The sequence below is a fragment of the Coenobita brevimanus genome, chromosome 94 (assembly GCF_032717465.1).
Source record: "Coenobita brevimanus isolate Jiangsu-jjx chromosome 94, ASM3271746v2, whole genome shotgun sequence".
Classification (NCBI taxonomy): Eukaryota; Metazoa; Arthropoda; class Malacostraca; order Decapoda; family Coenobitidae; genus Coenobita; species Coenobita brevimanus.
The window spans coordinates 20,345,849-20,365,708 of NC_137047.1; the positions used below are offsets into that span (position 1 = coordinate 20,345,849).

Here is a 19,860-nt window from a genome sequence, read left to right on the forward strand (position 1 = left end):
ATGAAATTCAATGTAAAAAAAATGTAAAATATTGGAAATGGGTAAAAGTACCAAGAGACCATCTCTGAATTATTTGATGGGTAATGAACCAATCACAAAAGAGAGAGAAGAGAAATATTTTGGAGTGCTGGTCCAGGATAGTTTGTCACCTGAAAAACACATTAACAAGACAGTTAGAGAGACATACAAACTCTTGACCAACATAAGAGTAGCATTTCATTACATGAATAAGGATTTCCTTCTGCCTGTGGGTGACTCTACACTGAGTGACAAGCCAAATGGTTTCCTGTACACCAGGAAACCATTTACTATGCTAGGTGGTAACCATATAGCCAAATTTTGGCACCTGGTGGTTTAGTCGGTAATTATTGCACTCCACTCGAATTGAGCCGGTGAAGGTTTATATCCAAGGGGTGGTTGGGGTTGATTGGTCATGTAATGCCACTCAGGGATGAGTGAGGCTGGTCACTCTCATCTTAAATGTCAAGACCAACTGCCTAGCCCCGGGCTCCTAAGCTCCTCATGGGGCAATGTATGATTGGATGATGGATGGATGGATGGATGGATGGAATGAGATGATGAAAAAATTGATAGTGTCTATGATCCGCCCCAGGATAGAATATGCAGAAGTAGTGTGGTCCCCACACAAAAAGAAAGATATAAGCAAGATTGAGAGAATACAAAGAACTGCAACTAAGATGATCCCCAGCCTGGCAGATCTATCGTACAGAGAGAGGCTGGAAGAGCTGGATTTGCCTTCCTTAGAGGAAAGAAGAGAGAGAAGCGACATGATTGCAGTGTTCAGGGCCATGATGGGAGTAGATAAAGTTCACAGAAAAGATCTGTTTGTGTGGGATATGAGAGTAACAAGAGGACACGAAATGAAACTGAGGAAGCCAAGCTGCTTGATGGATATCAAGAAATATAGTTTTCCTTACAGATGCATAGACATGTGGAATACCTGGACAAAGAGGTCGACCAGTCTAAAAACTTAAACAAGTTTAAAGCAAAATTTGACTTATTGAGAAACAGAGACGGGACCCCACGAGCGTAGTTCATTTCCTGTATATCACAACTAGGTTAATACACACATACACACACACACACACACACACACACAGACCCAGAATGATTGGATGTGTCTCAACCACCTCTGCAAACCCTGAGTAGCTTTCAGGAATTATGTTTGTCCTGTCTCCTCTAGTATCCTCTAAAGTTTAAAGTATTGTCTGTTAATACAGTCAAAATGGAAGGAGTCATTGTCAATAAATATTTGTGTACATGAATGTTCATAGCAATCTTGATAACAGCTGTTAATACAACCATCAAACATGGCCAACAATGTAAATATTAAGGGATCTGAATTTCCAGGATTTGACAGTGAAACAAGTGTGATGGATTTAATTAAAACGTTGATTACGAGAATTAGCAAACTAGAAAAGAACGTGGAGGATTGAGTATCAAGAAATATGCCTGAAATGACCAAAAACACGATACAGTCTGATTCAGGCCAATGAAAAAGCAAACCAGGAGACTGCGAATCTGAAAAAAGGAAATGTTGAATTAAGGAGAAAATTAGAAGAGAGCAGTAACAAAATGGAGGTGAGTTAGAAGCGCAAAAGGCAAAGTCGGCACATGTAAAGGATGAACAGAAAGAAGTGGTCAGCTTAAGGGAAATCAATCAGGAAAAAAAAATAGAAAGGAAGAAAATGTAATGAAAATAATGAAGAAGACAGAGAAAATTGTGAGAGAAACTGTAGAAAGGAACAGATGTGTTGTAATATTTGGAAACAGGATGAGGAAGAAAAGGTTAGATCTGTAAGACTCAAGAGAGACTTGAATCAAGTGAGAAAAATACCGGGCAAGAATAAAGGGAAACTGAGGAAGTAAAGAGGATAGGGCTGTATAAGAGAGGGGATGCAAGACTGATGGGAGTTGTCATCACAAAATGTAGTAAATGACAAACTTAAAGTGACCTAGAAACTAACTAGAGAGGCAGGAATGGAAAATATTATAATAAGAAAAGATCTGAATGAAGAAGAAAGAGCAGTTTTAAAATCTTTGAAGGAGCGAGTAAAGGAAACAAAATGACAGGAGGACAGAGGATGAATGTAAAATTTTTTTTTAGAGTGATAGATATGAAAGTGAGGAATTAGAAGTGAAGGAAACAAAGGGGATGGATGTGAATAAAAAAAAGAGAAAAATGAGTACAGATAAAACTGGGGCAGTAAACCTAAAAATCATGTCTAATAATGTACACGGATTATTATCTACGAAAGGGGAAATTGGAGGCTATATAAATGAAAGGAAACCTGAAATTGTTTGCTTCATGGAGATTAAATTGGCCTGAGATGTTGATAAAAAAATTATTTGGATGGAACAATCATAATATTTGGAGGAAGGACAGAGAAAGCAAGTTTGGGGGATATGTAATGATTCTAATCCGTACTGACTTAAGAACAAAGAATACAGAAACTGAAAATACCGAGGCTGAACTTTGGGGAATGGAAACAGAGGACTGTTATGGAGAGAAAAATAGATGCAATAATATTTTCTATACCCCCAAAACTAGGGCAAAGACAAAAGAAGATTATGAACAGTTCATAAGAGAATCCATTATAAAGCTAAAGATATTAACTGAACAATGAAATAGAATAATAGTCATGTGGGATTTTCACTGCAGAGAAGCTGACTGGGAAAGTATGGATGCTGGGAACAATGAGGAATCATGGGGAAATAAAGTGATGAAACTGGTGATGGAAAACAGGTTAACTCAATTAATTAAAGAAAATCTATCTATCTATTGCCAGACGCCTCAATCCCGTTTGGGGTGGCCACAAACAAATCGCCTCCAAGTCGCCCTGTCCCCTGCCATTTCACTGCCCTGCTCCCAACTCACACCCCTCTCTCTCATATACCTCTCCACCCCATCCCTCCATCTCATCCTTGGCCTCCCCCTCCCTCTTCCCCTCTCCACCTCACTCACATACACTCTCTTCGTCAGTCTTTCACCCTCCATCCTCTCCACATGGCCAAACCACCTCAGTGTGTTCCTCATAACACTTCCTACCACATCCACATCCACACCACAACGCTCCTTTATATCCTCATTTGTCAGCCTGTCTCTCCACGTGACTCCACAGGCTCCTCTTAAATAACTCATTTCCACTGCTCTCACTCTTGACTTGTGTCCTTCCAACAACGTCCAAGCTTCACTTCCATACGTTAGAGTTGGTATCACAATACTATCATGTATTAACTTTTTCACTTCCACGCTCACTTCCCTGTTTCTTATCACTGCTTTCAAAGAACCAGCAACCTTTCTTCCCTGCTGTACTCTTTCAAGCACTTCACCCTCCAAACCTCCATCCTCACTCATCTCACTACCCAAGTACTAAAACGTACTCACATTTTCCAATTCCTCACCATCCAACCTCGCTGTACATTAACTGACTTCACCTCCCTCAAAGACCATCACTTTACTCTTCCCTACATTCACCTTTAGATTACGTTTCTTACACACTCTCCCAAACTCATCCACCAAGCCTTGCAGCTCCCCTTCGTCTTCACTCAACAACACAGTATCATCTGCAAACAACAGTACAGGGAGTTTCCAAACACAATCCTCTCTCACCAGGGCCACTCCAACATCCACAACCCTAACTTGTACCTCTTTTATTACCCCATCCATGTACAGATTGAACAACCATGGAGACATGACACATCCCTGTTTCAACCCAACTTTCAAAGAGAAAAATTCACTTAGTTCACCATCCACACGCACTGCAGCCTTCGCACCATCGTACATACTCCTCACACTATTCAACAACTTCCCATTTACTCCATATATTCTTAACACTTTCCACAATCCTCGTCTATCCACCTGTCATATGCTTTCTCCAAATCCATGAAAGCCACATACAACTTCTTTCCCTTCTCTAGAAACTTTTCCACTAAAGATCTAAGAATGAATATCTGATCTACACAACCTCTTCCCTTCCTAAAGCCTCCCTGTTCTTCTCCAACTAATTTCTCTGTTCTTTCTCTAACTCTGTCAATAAGTATCCTACCATACACTTTTCCTATTATACTAAGAAGACTAATACCCCTATGATTCCCACATACTTCTTTTTCCCCTTTTCCTTTGTACAAGGGAATAATTATACCTGATTTCCAATCCTCCGGGACTCTACCTTCCTCCCAGGCCAATCTGCACATCTTCCACATCCATTCTACTACTATCTCTCCCCCATGCTTCAGCATTTCACCACACACTCCATCAATTCCTGGGAATTTCCCCGATTTAACTTTCTTCATTGCTTCCACAACTTCTATCCTACTGATTTCTTCCTGTCTTCTCACCTCCCTCCTTCTCCCAGCCATTCCCTAGCCACTTATACTCGCATTACTTCCATCCTCTATGTTCAACAATTCCTTAAAGTGTTCTCTCCATCTGCTCACTTTTTCTCACTTCTTCACTAGTAATCTACCATTTTTATCTTTCACTCCCCTGCTAACTTCACTTCCACCCTGTCTTACTCTTTTCACCTCTTTCCAGAACATTTTCTTACAATCCCTCCACTTTACACTCAAATTCCTTCCAAATTCCTCATCCACTCTCTTCTTACTCTCTCTTACTAATCTTTTCACCTCTCTCTTTCTTTCTACATATAACTCTCTCTTCCGCCTCTCAACTTCTTCCACGCCCCTATTTCTCATCCATTCATTGTATGCTTTCTTCTTTTGTGCCACAGCCTGTCTCACCTCTTCAGTCCACCACGCTGTTCCTTGCACCCTCCTCCGTCTTCTCTTCCTTCCACACACCACATCACATGCTGCCCATATTTCTTCTGTAAATATCCTACACACACCTTCCATGTCTCCCATCTGCTCCAATTCACATTTGCCCAATCGTTCCTCCACTTCTCTCTTATACTCTGCCTTTTTCTCATCCTCTTGTAACCTTTCCTCTCTCCTTGCAACTACTCCTTCCTCTCGTCTTTCCCTTCTTCTATTCCTCCATCTTACTTGAATCCTAATTCTGGCCACCACCAAGTAGTGGTCAGAAAGTCCACTCCCCCAACCTCTATAAGCTCTTGCATCCATTACACATCTTTGCATCCTTTCAGCCACACACACATAATCAACCATTGCCTTCCTTACATTCAGTTCACCATCCACCCTTCTCATCACTCGCCATGTATACCTGTGGATCATGTTATGCCTGAAGAGGGTATTGGCTATCACCAACCCCCTCCCAACACAAATGTCCACTAACACACTCCCATTCTCATCTATCTCAGCAGGCACACCCCACTCACCAACTATTCCATCCACCTTCACATTCCCAACTTTACCATTAAAGAAAATATAAGAATTAAAGGAGACGAGAACCATCAAGGCTCGACTTGGTATTCACATAGAACCCAAACAATGTAAAGAACATAACCTACGAATGACTCTTTGGTAAATGTGATCATTTGGTTATTGAGCTTGTAGTGGTGCAAATAAGGGAGGGGGAAAGAGATGAAAAACACAGAAATAATAGATACAGTTATGGGAAGGCAGATTTTGCTTCCCTGAGGAACTTTTTCCAAAGTGTGGACATGAGTAAAATGAATGCAATCACAAATATTGATGAGAAATATGAGTTTTTTTGTTTATAAAAATATATAAAACAGGAGTTAGTAAATATGTCCCAGAATTCTCCACAGCAATGGAAAGGAAGAAAGAATGGTTTAACAACAGGGATAGAATGGCACTTGGGACATGAAAAAGAGCATGGAATAAAGTGAGAAGAAGGTATAGTGAAAGGGCTTGGGAGGAATACAAGCAGGTAAGAGATGATAATGTAAGGGTATACAAAAAAGATATTGTAAATATGTGTAAAAAAAGAACCTAAACTATTTTCTAGGTCTGTAAATGGTAAAATGAAAGTTCCATCCATTCATCATCCAATCAAGTTAAGGACAGTATACTACGATTGAGGAACAGAGATGAAAGAGAAGTAGCATTGTGCAAAAATAATGAACAACAAGCTGCAGTCAGTCTGTGTGTTGGAAGAGTTATTTAGGGAAACTGAAATGGAACCCAGGATGACATGAATGGCAGAAACTGCAGCTCACATGAATAAGATGTTACAGCTGATGAGGGACTTGGATGTGAGGAAAGGAATGGGACCAGATGGTGTGGCTGGATGGATCCTGAATGAATGTCCTGACCAATTAGTGTGGCCTGTGTATATCATAATAAGAGCTCTCTGGAAAATGGACAGTTATCTAAAGACTGGAAAAGAGCAAATATTGTGCCAATCTTCGAGGAAGGAGATAGAGAAGATCCACTCAATTATAGACCTATTCCACTTACTAGTGTTGTTTGTAAAATCTGAGAAAATTATTAGAAAAAGATGGATTAAGTATATAGAAGAAAATGAAGTGATAACACCAAGACAATTCGGTTTTAGGGAAGGAAGGTCTTGTTACCTACCTATTAAGTTTGTATTGCAGGGTAAAATATGTCATACAAGAGAGAAAAAGGTGGGCAAATTGTGTCTATCTTGATCTCAAAAAAGCAACTGACAGGGTGCCCTAAGAGACTGCATGGAAGTTGAAGACCATTGGAGGGGTGCATGGGAAATCATTAAAGTGGATGGAAAATTATTTGATGGGAGGGCAGATGAGAACAGTTATAAGAGACAAAGTTTCACAATGGAAAGATGTGACCAGTGGAGTACCCCACGGCTCTGTCTTAGCCCCAATAAAGTTTCTGATATATATAAATGATTTTCCAGAAGGTTTGAATAGTCACACGAGTATGTTCACGGATGGTGCTAAAATCATGAAACATATTGAACGTACTGATAGCTGTAAAAAACTGTAAGCGGATTTGGACAAACTCCACAGCTGGAGCCAGACCTGAAAAATGGATTTCAATGCCAAGAACTGTCATGTATTAGAAACAGGGGTGAGTGAAAAAAAAAACGCATTCTTTTTGTTTCATTTTTGAAGGCTCCAGCATGCTTGCATGTGTCAACCTTGGTCACCTAATGGTGGCTCTCCATGCTGCTTGATCTCTGACAGCCTCCCTGTTCGATCCCTTAACCCTGGGGTCACACTTAATGACCTCGTCCCAGGTCTACCCCTCACAACCCCACCCCTAATATTAACGCTCCTCACTTTCTGCACCCAATTATCATTCCCCATCCTCTCCACAAGCTCAAACCACCTCAATCTACCTCTCCTCATCACAACAAATACACTCCAGTCCTATCCTACCTCTCATCTCTTCCAACGTAAACCTAGCACCCCTAGGCCATGCACTCAGGGACGCACTGCACATTCACCTAATCACTGCCATTTCTGTACGTTTGAGCCAGCGAATATCCTTGTCCTTGTCCTTTTTACTGCTCAGGTCTCACTACCATACAGCATTACACTCCTAACACATGCAGCATACAATGATCCCTTAGCACATATGGAGAGCCCTCTCAATGTCAGGAAAGGCAACAGCTCCCTCAACTTCTTCCAACCACTCCTCACCCTAGCCACAGAGCTAGCTCCAGCCCCACCCCCAACACATAACAAATCTCCCAAATAACAAAACTCTTCCATACAATCAAGAAACTCACCAGCAAGTTCAATCTTTTCACACCTGACAATCTCCAGCTGCTCTCCCCGACACACCGCACACATAAAATCAGTATTATCTCACAGTCTACCTCTAATACCACTACATCTCTTGTGAAGCAACTTATCACAAACACTGCACAAGTTGGAATTACATCCCACGCCCTTGCGGCAAACTGCACATGGTCACTCTCCCTCTTCTTTGAAAGTACCACCACCAACCCTAGATATCATCACTTTTGTTTTATCTACATTTATTCTTATGCCCTTGTGCCCATACCATCTCTCCACTTTCTAAATCTTTACTCCACCTCCCTTTCATTCTCTGCAGTCAACACCAAATCATCAGCATACATCTTCCACAGCAGTCCATTCCTTAGTCATGTGAAAGGGCCTCAAGTACCATGATAAACAACAAAAGACTCAAAACTGACCTCTGATGCATACCAACACTCACGGAAAACTCATCATTCAAATCTCCATTCACTCTTACCTGGGTGTGAGCACCCACTTACATGGCCATAACCACCCTAACAAGCCACTCCTCGATCCCAAGCTTTCTCACTGCCCACTTCACCAACTCTCTGGGACTCTGTCAAAGGCAATGGACATATAAAATGGGCAATGAGATAATTAGTAAAAGAAAAGATGAGAAAGATTTGGGAGTGATTGTTCAGGATGACTTGTTACCAGAAAAGCATATCAACAGAATCACTGGAGGCATTTACAGATTACTGACTGACATGAAAGTGGCCATGATAAGACCAAGACTACAGTATGCGGCTGTGGTATGGTCATCTCATTTGATGACGAATTTTGATAAACTGGAAAGGGTTCAACCGATGGCTACAAGGATGATACCATGCTTAAGGGAACTGACCTACAAGGAGAGATTGGAAAAACTGAAGTTACCAACACTGCACGAGAGAAGGGAAAGAGGTGACTTGATCACAATGTTTGGAAATGTAAGATAATTAGAAAGCGTGGACAGAGAGGATCTTTTTGTGTTGGATGATGGAAGAACAAGAGGTCATGACCTTAAGATGAGGAAAAGTAGATGTATTAATTTCTTAAAAAGTTCAGTTTCCAAAAAAGATGCATAGGTATCTGGAATGACTTACATGAGAAGGTGGTGTAGGCAAAAAACATGCGTGTTCAAAACCAGACTGCATAAATGTAGACATGGAGAAAGGACAACACAAGCTTAGCTCTATTCCTGTATACTTCAAATAGGTAAATACACACACACAAATAAATACATAAAATGAAATAAACAATATATTTGTTGTGCAGGTACTGTCATGACTACCAAAATGTTACTCAATTCATGCTTTCTCATTTTCAAGTTGTGATGGTCACACATACACATACATTTCAATCACTGTAACAACCCACCTGAGACAAGTCTTTTGGAAGGCATGCTGAATTTTTCCACAGAAGGGAAGAGGTTGTGTAGATCAGATATTCATTCTTAGATCTTTAGTGGAAAAGTTTCTAGAGAAGGGAAAGAAGTTGTATGCGGCTTTCATGGATTTGGAGAAAGCATATGACAGGGTGGATAGACAGGGATTGTGGAAAGTGTTAAGAATATATGGAGTAGATGGGAAGTTGTTGAATGCTGTGAAGAGTATGTATGATGGTGCTAAGGCTGCAGTGCGTGTGGATGGTGAACTAAGTGAATTTTTCTCTTTGAAAGTTGGTTTGAAACAGGGATGTGTCATGTCTCCATGGTTGTTCAATCTGTACATGGATGGGGTAATAAAAGAGGTACAAGGTAGGGTAGTGGATGTTGGAGTGGCCCTGGTGAGAGAGGATAGTGTTTGGAAACTCCCTGTACTGTTGTTTGCAGATGATACTGTGTTGTTGAGTGAAGATGAAGGGGAGCTGCAAGGCTTGGTGGATGAGTTTGAGAGAGTGTGTAAGAAACGGAACCTAAAGGTGAATGTAGGGAAGAGTAAAGTGATGGTCTTTGAGAGAGGTGAAGTCAGTGAATGTATAGCGAGGTTGGATGGTGAGGAATTGGAAAATGTGAGTACGTTTAAGTATTTGGGTAGTGTGATGAGTAAGGATGGAGGTTTGGAGGGTGAAGTGCTTGAAAGGGTACAGCAGGGAAGAAAGGTTGCTGGTTCCTTGAAAGCAGTGATAAGAAACAGGGAAGTGAGCATGGAAGTAAAAAAGTTACTACATGACAGTATTGTGATACCAACTCTAACGTACGGAAGTGAAGCTTGGACGTTGTTGGAAGGACACAAGTCAAGAGTGAGAGCAGTGGAAATGAGTTATTTAAGAGGAGCTTGTGGAGTCACGTGGAGAGACAGGCTGACGAATGAGGATATAAAGGAGCGTTGTGGTGTTGATGTGGATGTGATAGGAAGCGTTGTGAGGAACACACTGAGGTGGTTTGGCCATGTGGAGAGGATGGAGGGTGAAAGACTGACGAAGAGAGTGTATGTGAGTGAGGTGGAGGGTGGAAGAGGGAGGGGGAGACCGAGGATGAGATGGAGGGATGGGGTGGAGAGGTATATGAGAGAGGGGGGTGTGAGTTGGGAGCAGGGTAGTGAAATGGCGGGGGACAGGGCGACTTGGAGGCGATTTGTTTGTGGCCACCCCAAACGGGATTGAGGCGTCTGGCAATAGATAGATAGAGATAGATATTTATGCTTGAAAAATGGCAATACACTGGGTACTACAAACTTAGTCTTGCACAGTGGTAGTGGTGACCACTGTACTTCCTGCCTGACAGGGTGCTAGTCATTCAGAGCATGCTAGGACAGCCAGCAGCATGGTGTCTTCAACTCATCACTACAGGTGAACAGATCAGACAACCATAGGTAAGCAACTTCCTCTCTGGGGTCATGCAAAGGTGAATTACAGTATATACTGCGTATGGATCAGGTGTCCCTTTGTGGTAGACAGTCCCCCATCAGGGTTGGATCTGGGTCCTTCCCATACTAAGATGCAGGAAATATGAAAAGGTTTGGCTCCTGGATGGACACTGCAGCTGCTCCATCCAGGGTACACAGCATCACCATGTATAGTCTCCTTCTTGGTGCCTACTGTATGTGAACAAGGGCACCTACAGTCTTCCAGTTCATTTCATTTTGTATGCTGAAAGGCTGTTCTATTTGTGGAGGAGTTTCATTTTGTAAACAGAAAGACTGTTCTACTTGTGCAAGAGTTTCACTTTGGAAGCAGAAAGACTATTTTATTTGCGCAAAAACTTACATTAATGACAGTAAGTTTTTCTATATTGAAATAAAACAGATCTTATTTCCTCTCCCCCCCCCAATCTCTCACATCACAAGCAGACTCTCTGGCCAGCATGTCACAACCTAAGGGATAAATTCTCATTCCAATCTTGTAGCAGGTCAATAAGTATCCTAACCGATTTTCTACGGTCAAATTCATACTCTTCCTTAAAATCTTACATCCAGCATCCTTAGGTCTGTTTATTCTGAAAACAGGAATAATGACTGGTAAGCTATCATACCTTGGTTACAGTTTCCTTCATGTTATTAAGCATTTTTGTTACTCTAGAGTACTCCACTTCAAGGCTGGCATGGTCATGTTCTAGAGTCTCGTGTCGCTCACAGCTCTCACGGAAAGCAGCAATGGCCTGAGGAGAGCATGAGAAAATATAAACAAGGGCAGAAAATATTATATTTATAATGTACAGCAAGCCCTTATGTTTTGCGTGATTTGGGTTCACGAACTTACTTTTCACAGAAAATCCTAAACTTATCCAAGAACTTATGTCCATGATCAAGAATTCACCTTTTGCATCAAAATATGCAGTGCTGGTGGGCAAAGTTTTCACAGTTCCCACCAGCTGTGAGATTGGCGGCCGCAGTCACTTTTTTTGCCTTTCTCTTCGTTCAGCTATTGTCCTGGTGTGGTCTGCCTGTACTGAATTATGGCTTCCTCTTCATTCACTGGAGGACCAGGTCATAGTGGTGACAGTGAAATACCAGGAAATTCAAAGGATGGAGGCAAGAAGAGGACAAAACATCATGAGTATCGAGTCGGTGTGAAGATGAAAAAGTATTTGGTAGAAGATAAGACGATTTTTCAGGCTAGTGATCCATTTACTTAATGTTTATTAACCTTTTTATCATATTCATATGGTTGTAAGTTATTCAGGTATCCTGTTTTATGAGAATTAAGTCTCAAAAGAGTGACTTTGGGAGGGGCTCTAGAGCCAATTAGATTTTTTACCACTGAATTAAAACTTTTCGGTTCGCAAAATTTAGGTTTCATGCCAACCTCATGGTACCAACTGGACACAAAACTTGGGGGCTCACTGTATATAATTTCAGTGAAGCTTCAGCTAAATAAACCCAAAGGACACATTTTCATACCAACTTGCAATACACTTCAAACAAAATAAACACTAACACACAGCTCAGTTCAACATACAATACAGTATAGTCGAGTGGTATGTTTGCAGAGTTGTATGTCATCAACAAAATAAAAAAGGAGTGATGAAACACAGTTAAGCATTAATTACCTTGTGCAAGTCTTGATTTTCCCTTTCTATCTCTGCCTTTTGGTGCTCAACTTCAGATAATTTGTCTGCAGAGTCTCTCAACCGCTCAGTCAGTCTATTTAGTTGCTGCTTCTCATACTCAAGTCTTGAAACCTACAAAAGAATACAATGATGAGTTTTCTATTAAGTATATATGTTAACTACGCCCTAAGGTCACTTGCTCATGCAACATTCAAATACAACAAAGAAACCACCACCGCAATCTACAAACAATATATAAGTTCAGTGATGAATTACACAAGCTGCGCTTGATTTTATAACCTCACTGAAACACACTACAACACCCTACAGACCATACAGAACAAGACCCTAAAAATAAAAACAAGCTGCACAGCTACTACATGTACAGACCACCTGCATCAAGAAACCAAAGTCCTCAAAGCCAAGGATCATCTAGACATGGGAAGCATACAGATTTTTGCTGCAGCCTCCACACACCTACATCATCCACTACACTACATGGTAGCACAACCACACACACCATGGAACTTCAAAACAACACCCAGCACACGATATCATACACAAATACTGTCATCTCTCCCCTCCTCACCCACCTCAAACCAGCTTCCAGAAGCATATCCATGCTCAAATCACTCGCCGCTCCATTCAGTCACTGAAAGACAACACACAGCTGCATGCACGGAATCCTGATATCCACTCTTCTGAATCCTAACTTCCTTGAGAGGACAGGGTCTACCTAGCCAGGCTGAGATGTGGGCATTATCCAGTCCTCTTGAGTTATCATAAGTGGCTGGATGACTCTGTCACTGATGCCTGTCCAGGAGGCAACACAGCACCCCATACTATTAGGCACCTTATGGAAGACTGCATTGCACACAACTGCCTGAGTCAACAACACAACATACATTCCTCAAGAGCTCTGTGGGGAAGCTCAGTCTCAGCTGTGGCCTTCCTTAAGGACTTGGGGCTGTTTGGCCAGACTGCCTAGGAAACTAATACTACTACTACTACAATCTCATCTCTCAATCTTATAAATATGAAATTGTACAGGACTGTATTTGTGTCTGTATTCACATAGCATCTAATTTCACTACGGTACTTTACACATGATAATACTACAACAGTTACTTTCTAACAAAGTCAACACAAAACCAATAAGCACTGAACAAAAAGTAACTAAATATTAACATTAAATTATATATCCATACATCCATCCATCATCCAATCCTATGTCATCCCATGAGAAGTGTAAAAACACAGGGCTAGGCAAGCTGGCCCTGACATTTAAGATGAAAGTGACCAGCCTCACTCATCCCCGCGAGGCATTACGTGAGCAATATACCCCAACCACCCCTTGGATATAAACCTAAACTGGTTCAATCCAACTGGAGCACCTGATTTATCCAATACACCACCAGGTGCCAGAATTTGGTTATATGGCTACCATCCAGCATAGAAAATGGTTTCCTGGTGTACAGGAAACCATTTGGCCTGTCACTCAGTGTAGAGTTACCCATTGGCAGAATTATATAAATTATATAAACTTCAATAACTTGTTAGTAAGAGTGAGTGGTATGCATAGTCCATAAGTACCCAGCATTACAAATCCTAACATAGATTAAATACTACAATACTAAGTGTACATGCTTAATATATACATATAAATACACACACACACACACGAATGAGCAGCCGGAGCGAGCGGACGTCCCAGCCATCGCTCCTAACCTTAAGTAGTTTCAGGAATTTTGTCTGTCCTGTCTCCTAAGGTCTTGCCTTAAATTTAAAATAATGAAAGTTAATAGACTACCAAAAATGTAAAGATTTATTGGCTATAGTATACATGAACGTTTGTAGTTTTTTTTTTTTTCGGTAACAGCTGTTTTGGTACTTTACATTAAACATGGCCAAAAATATAAACAATGAGGGACTGGAATTTCAAGGATTTGATGCCAATACCAATGTTATGGACCTGATCAAAACATTAATTATGAGGATTAGTGAACTCGAAAAGAAAGTATAGAATCTAGTGATAAAAGATGTGTCTGAAAATACGGAAACCACCATACAGAGTCTGATCCAGTCCAATGAAACAGCCAATGAAGAAATTAGGAATTTGAAGCGGGAAAATGTTGAACAGAGGAGGAAACTAGAAGAGAGTACTAATAAAACGGAGAAGGTGAGTAATGTATTAGAAGAACATAAGGCAAAGTGGGCACACGTAGAAGAAGAACAGAAAGAAGTGGTCAGCTTAAGAGAGATCATCCAGGAAGAAAGAGAAATGAACAAGAAAGAAATAGAAGAAAATGTAGTGAAAATACTGAAGAAAAAAGAGAAAATAGTGAGAGAAACTGTAGAAAGGAACAGATGTGTGGTAGTATTTGGAAACAGGGAAGACGAAGAAAAGGTTAGGTTCGTAAGACTCGAGAGAGACACGAACATGGTGAGAGGAATATTAGGCAAGATTGACCCCGAAGGAGACAAGTGGGTAAAAGAAATTGAGGAAGTAAGGAGGATAGGGCCTTACAAGAAAGGGGAAACAAGACCAATGAGAGTCAAATTTACATAAGAAAGTGTAATAAATGAGATACTTAAAGTGACCTGGAAATTAAGCAAAGAGGCGGGGATGGAAAATATTATAATAAGAAAAGATGTGAATGAAGAAGAAAAAAAGAAAAAGAAGTTTTAAAATCATTAAAGGAAGAAGTAAAGGAAAAAAATGATAAGAGGACAGAGGAAGAATGTAATACTTTTTTTTGGAGAGTATTGGATATGAAAGTAAGGAAATGGTATTTAAGGAAATAGAAGTGAAGGAAACTAGGGGGGATGGTTGCGAAAGATCAGAAGTTGAGGAAGTGGTACGGACAGAGAGTAGGAGAGAAGAGGGTATTAATAATGTCAAAAATAATTTGAAGGTGATATATACTAATGCTGATGGTTTCATATCGACAAGGATCGAAATTAATGATTTCTTGAGAGAACATGAACCTGATGTCATGTGCTTTGTAGAGACCAAATTAAGAGAAGATATTGAAGTTCATTTGGAAGATGGTAAATACAAACTGTGGAGAAAAGACAGAAAAGAAAAAAAGGGAGGAGGAGTGATGATAGCAGTGAAGAACAACATAAATGTAGATACTGTGGAAATGGGAGAAGGTAGGGCTGAAGTGATATATATGAAATTAGAAACTGGAGAGAATGTTAAAAGAGATATGGCGGTAGTGTATGTTCCCCCAAAGACGAGAGCATGGAAGGATGACGAATACCATGAGATGTTGTCAGATATGGCTAGCTACTTGCAAAAAATAATTGAGAAAAGCAATAATATAATTTTGGTGGGTGACTTTAATTGTAAAGAGGTGAACTGGGAGGAATGGTACTCGGGAGGCGGCGAGGATTCGTGGGGCACTATGTTATTAAATATAATAATGAATAATGTGATGACGCAATGGGTCAAAGAAGAGACACGGTTTCGAGGTGAGGACACACCAGCAAGGTTAGATTTACTGTTCACCAAAGAACCCGATGTAATAGAATCATTGGAATATCTCTGTCCTTTGGGAAAAAGTGATAACGTGGTCATCGAGTTCCAGATGTTAATAGGAAACGTCGAGCCAAGAGACGAGCTTCATAGACAGGGAAGATACAACTTTGGGAAAGCAAATTTTACAGGATTGAGAAACTTTTTTGAAAATGCGGATTGGAGAAAATTCAAAGAAACAAGAGAGATACAGAGGAAGTGGGATATCTTTCTAGACCTCTATAATTTGGGAGTGGAAAAATTTGTACCAAGAGTAAGAGGGAAAGAAAACAGGAAAAAGGAGTGGTTTAATAGAAGGTGTATGATAGCAAAAAAAGAGAGAGATAAGGCGTGGAACAATTGGAGAAAGAGAGGTAACGACAGAACAAAGGAAGAATATAAAAGAACTAGAAATGAATACACAAGAATACGTAGAGGAAAAGAAAGGAATTTTGAAAAAGGTATAATTGACAAATGCAAGGATGAACCCAAACTGTTTTATTGATTTGTTAATGGCAAACTGAAACAAAAGGAAGGAATCACCAAGCTGAAAGTAGAAGGAGAGGTCTTTAAGGATGCGGCAATGCAAGCAGAAATAATGAACAAACGTTTCCAGTCAGTTTTCACTAAAGAAAAGGAGCTTGTAGAAGGGGAGGGAGTGGTTAGAAATGTTCCGGTGATGAAAGATATAAAAGTGGAGGTACAGGAAGTGTATAAATTACTGGAAACTCAAGATGTAAGGAAAGCCCCAGGACCTGATGGAATTTCTAATTGGGTACTGAAGGAATGCAGAGAACAACTGGCGGATAAAATTCACAGCTTAATTGTATGCTCACTGGAAGAGGGGAAAGTGCCAAAAGAATGGAAGAGGGCAAATGTGGTACCAATTTACAAGGGAGGAAACAGGGAAGAACCCCTGAATTATAGACCAGTGTCTCTAACCAGCATGGTCGCAAAATTGTGTGAGAGAATCCTGAAAGGCAGATGGATAAAATATCTGGAAGAGATGAATATTTTGGCTGAATGTCAGTTTGGATTCAGAAGTGGAAGGTCATGTGTTTCTAACTTGTTGAGCTTTTACTCAAGAGCGATTGATGTGGTACAGGAGAGAGATGGTTGGGTGGATTGTGTGTACTTAGACTTAGAAAAGGCCTTTGACAAGGTACCTCATAAGAGACTAATGTGGAAACTAGAATATATAGGAGGACTAAAGGGGAAACTTCTGGAATGGATGAGAGACTTTTTGAGAGACAGACAAATGAGGACAGTAATAAAGGAAAAGATGTCTGGATGGAGGGAAGTAACAAGTGGAGTCCCTCAAGGCTCAGTGTTGGCGCCAGTAATGTTCCTGATTTATGTAAATGATATGGTAGATGGAGTGAACAGTTATGCAAGTCTGTTTGCTGATGATGTAAAGATCTTGAGGAAGATAGAGGTTGAGGAGGATTGTAAAATACTGCAGGAGGATTTGGATAGGATACACAATTGGAGCCGGACGTGTGAAATGAAATTTAATGTAATGTAAAATATTGGAAATGGGTAAAAGTACCAGGAGACCATCACTGAATTATTTTTTGGGTAATGAATTAATCACAAAAAGGAGAGAAAAGAAAGATTTGGGAGTGCTGGTCCAAGATGTTTGTCACCAGAAAAGCACATTAACAAGATAGTTGGAGAGACTTATAAACTCTTGACTAACATAAGAGTAGCATTTCATTATATGGATGAGGAAATGATAAAAAAATTGATAGTGGCCATGATCCGCCCCAGGTTAGAATATGCAGCGGTAGTGTGGTCCCCACACAAAAAGAAAGATATAAACAAGATTGAGAGAATACAAAGAACAGCAACCAAGATGGTCCCCAGTCTGACAGACCTGTCATACAGAGAGAGACTGGAAAAACTGGATTTGCCTTCGTTAGAGGAAAGGAGAAAGACGGGAGACATGATTGCGGTTTTCAGGACCATGGTGGGAGTAGATAAAATTGACAAAGAAGATCTGTTTGTATGGGATAAGAGAGCAACAAGAGGACATGGAATGAAATTGAAAAAGTCAAGCTGCTTGAAGGATATCAAGAAATATAGCTTTCCTTACAGAAGTATAGACTTATGGAATAGCCTGGACAAAGAGATCGTCCAATCTAAAAACTTAAACGAGTTTAAAGCTAAATTCGACTTATTGAGAAACAGCAACGGAAACCCACGAGCATAGTACATTCCGTGTATATCACAATTAGGTATATTAGGTAAATACTTAAATATTTGGAACGACTTAGACAAAGAGGTGGTGCATGAGAAAAACATTCATGTGTGTAAAGGTAGACTTGATAAATGTGGATATGGAGACAGGACAACACGAGCATTGCTCAATTCCTGTATACTACAAATAGGTAAATACAAATAGGTAAATACACACACACACACACATATATATATATATAATAAAATTTCATAAAGTAAAAGCTCAAAAAGAAAAAAAAATATATATATATAAAACATTTTGTATAGCACCTTACAGTACTGGATGTAAATACAATGAGACCTCCTTATAATGAACTAATTGAGCGAAAAGGCAGACAGTATATCCAACAGTCTGTTAGAAAAGATGTCCAACGAGGACCTGCTATACTGGACTACAGGCTGGTGTACATTATATGAAAAATGGTCCAGTAGGCACCTCAAGTAGGACAAGTATTAAGATCGCAATAAATCAGTACTGTATTGTATGGGTATGACCTGTGTTCCTTGATGTATATTAAATCAACAGGCAATATAGAACTAATGCTGGCCCTCATTTTGATAGATAATAATGAAAAGATGAGGAAATACAGGCTGGGTTTGGCATTTAACCAATTTGTCCAGTTGGTCACCAGATGCATTCCTTATACTAGACCTTGATTCAGTATATAACAGAAGTTGTTTGGTAGGGTCTAGGGGTCTATTATATTTGATGTCCAGTATGAACGTGTCATTTAAAGTGAGGTCTCACTGTACTGTTTTGTCTTTCTATCTATCTACAGCCAGACACCTTAATCCCACAAGGGGTGGCCACAAACAAATCGCCTCCATGTCGCCCTGTCCCCTGCCATTTCACTGCCCTGTTCCCAGCTCACACACCCTCTCTCTCATATACCTCTCCACTCCATCACTCCATCTCATCCTTGCCCTCCCCCTCCCTCTCCCCTCTTCCACCTCACCCACATATACTCTCTTCGTCAGTCTCTCACTCTCCATCCTCTCCACATGACCAAGCCACCTCAATGTGTTTCTCCTAATGTTTCCCTTCACATTCACATCCACACCACAATGCTCCTTCACTTCATTTATCAGTCTGTCTCTCCACGTGACTCCACATGCCCCTCTCAAATAACTCATTTCCAATGTTCTTACTCTTGTGTCCCTCCAGCAAGGTCCAAGCTTCACTTCCATACATTAGAGATGGTATTACAATACTGTCAGGCAGTAACTTTTTCACTTCCATGCTCACTCCCTGTTTCTTATCACTGCTTTCAAAGAATCAGCAACCTTTCTTCCCTGTTGTACCCTTTCAAGCACTTCCGAACTTCCATCCTTACTCATCACACTACCCAAGTACTTAAATGCACTCACATTTTCCATTTCCTCCTCATCCAACCATACTGTACATTCACTGACTTCATTTCTCTCGAGGACCATAACTTTACTCTTCCCTACATTCACCTTTAGATTCCGTTTCTTACACACTCTCCCGAACTCATCCACCAAGCCTTGCAGCTCCCTTTCGTCTTCATTTAACAACACAGTATCATTTGCAAATAACAGTACATGTAGTTTCCAAACACTGCCCTCTCTCATTAGGGTACTCCAACATCCACTGCCCTACCTTGTATCTCTTTTATAACCCCATCCATATACAGGTTGAACAACCATGAAGACATGACACATCCCTGTTTCAATCCAACCTTCAAACAGAAAAATTCACTCTGTTCACTATCCACACACACTGCAGCCTTAACACCCTCATACGTACTCTTCATGGCATTCAACAACTTCCCATTTATTCCATATATTCTTAACACTTTCCACAATCCTTATCTATCCACCCTGTTATATGCTTTCTCCAAATTTAAAGTAAGGTCTCACTGTACTGTTTTGTGCTGTATTTAAAAAAAAAAAAAAAAAAAAAAAAAAAAAAAATCTGAATTACTATTTATGATGTTGGAAGATTG

The 19,860-nt window shown here is 40.4% G+C and overlaps 1 protein-coding gene across 1 annotated transcript in view; it reads right to left on the reverse strand.

Annotated features, from left to right (window-relative positions):
* Girdin (protein girdin) overlaps window positions 1-19,860 on the reverse strand; it is an 818,609-nt gene that overhangs the window by 277,701 nt on the left and 521,048 nt on the right. Inside the window, exons 13-14 of the mRNA XM_080282575.1 lie at window positions 12,133-12,264; window positions 11,116-11,241 (exon numbers count right to left, since the gene is read on the reverse strand). Of these exons, the coding sequence (XP_080138701.1) occupies window positions 11,116-11,241; window positions 12,133-12,264 (258 nt within the window). The remainder of the gene's footprint in view (window positions 1-11,115; window positions 11,242-12,132; window positions 12,265-19,860) is intronic.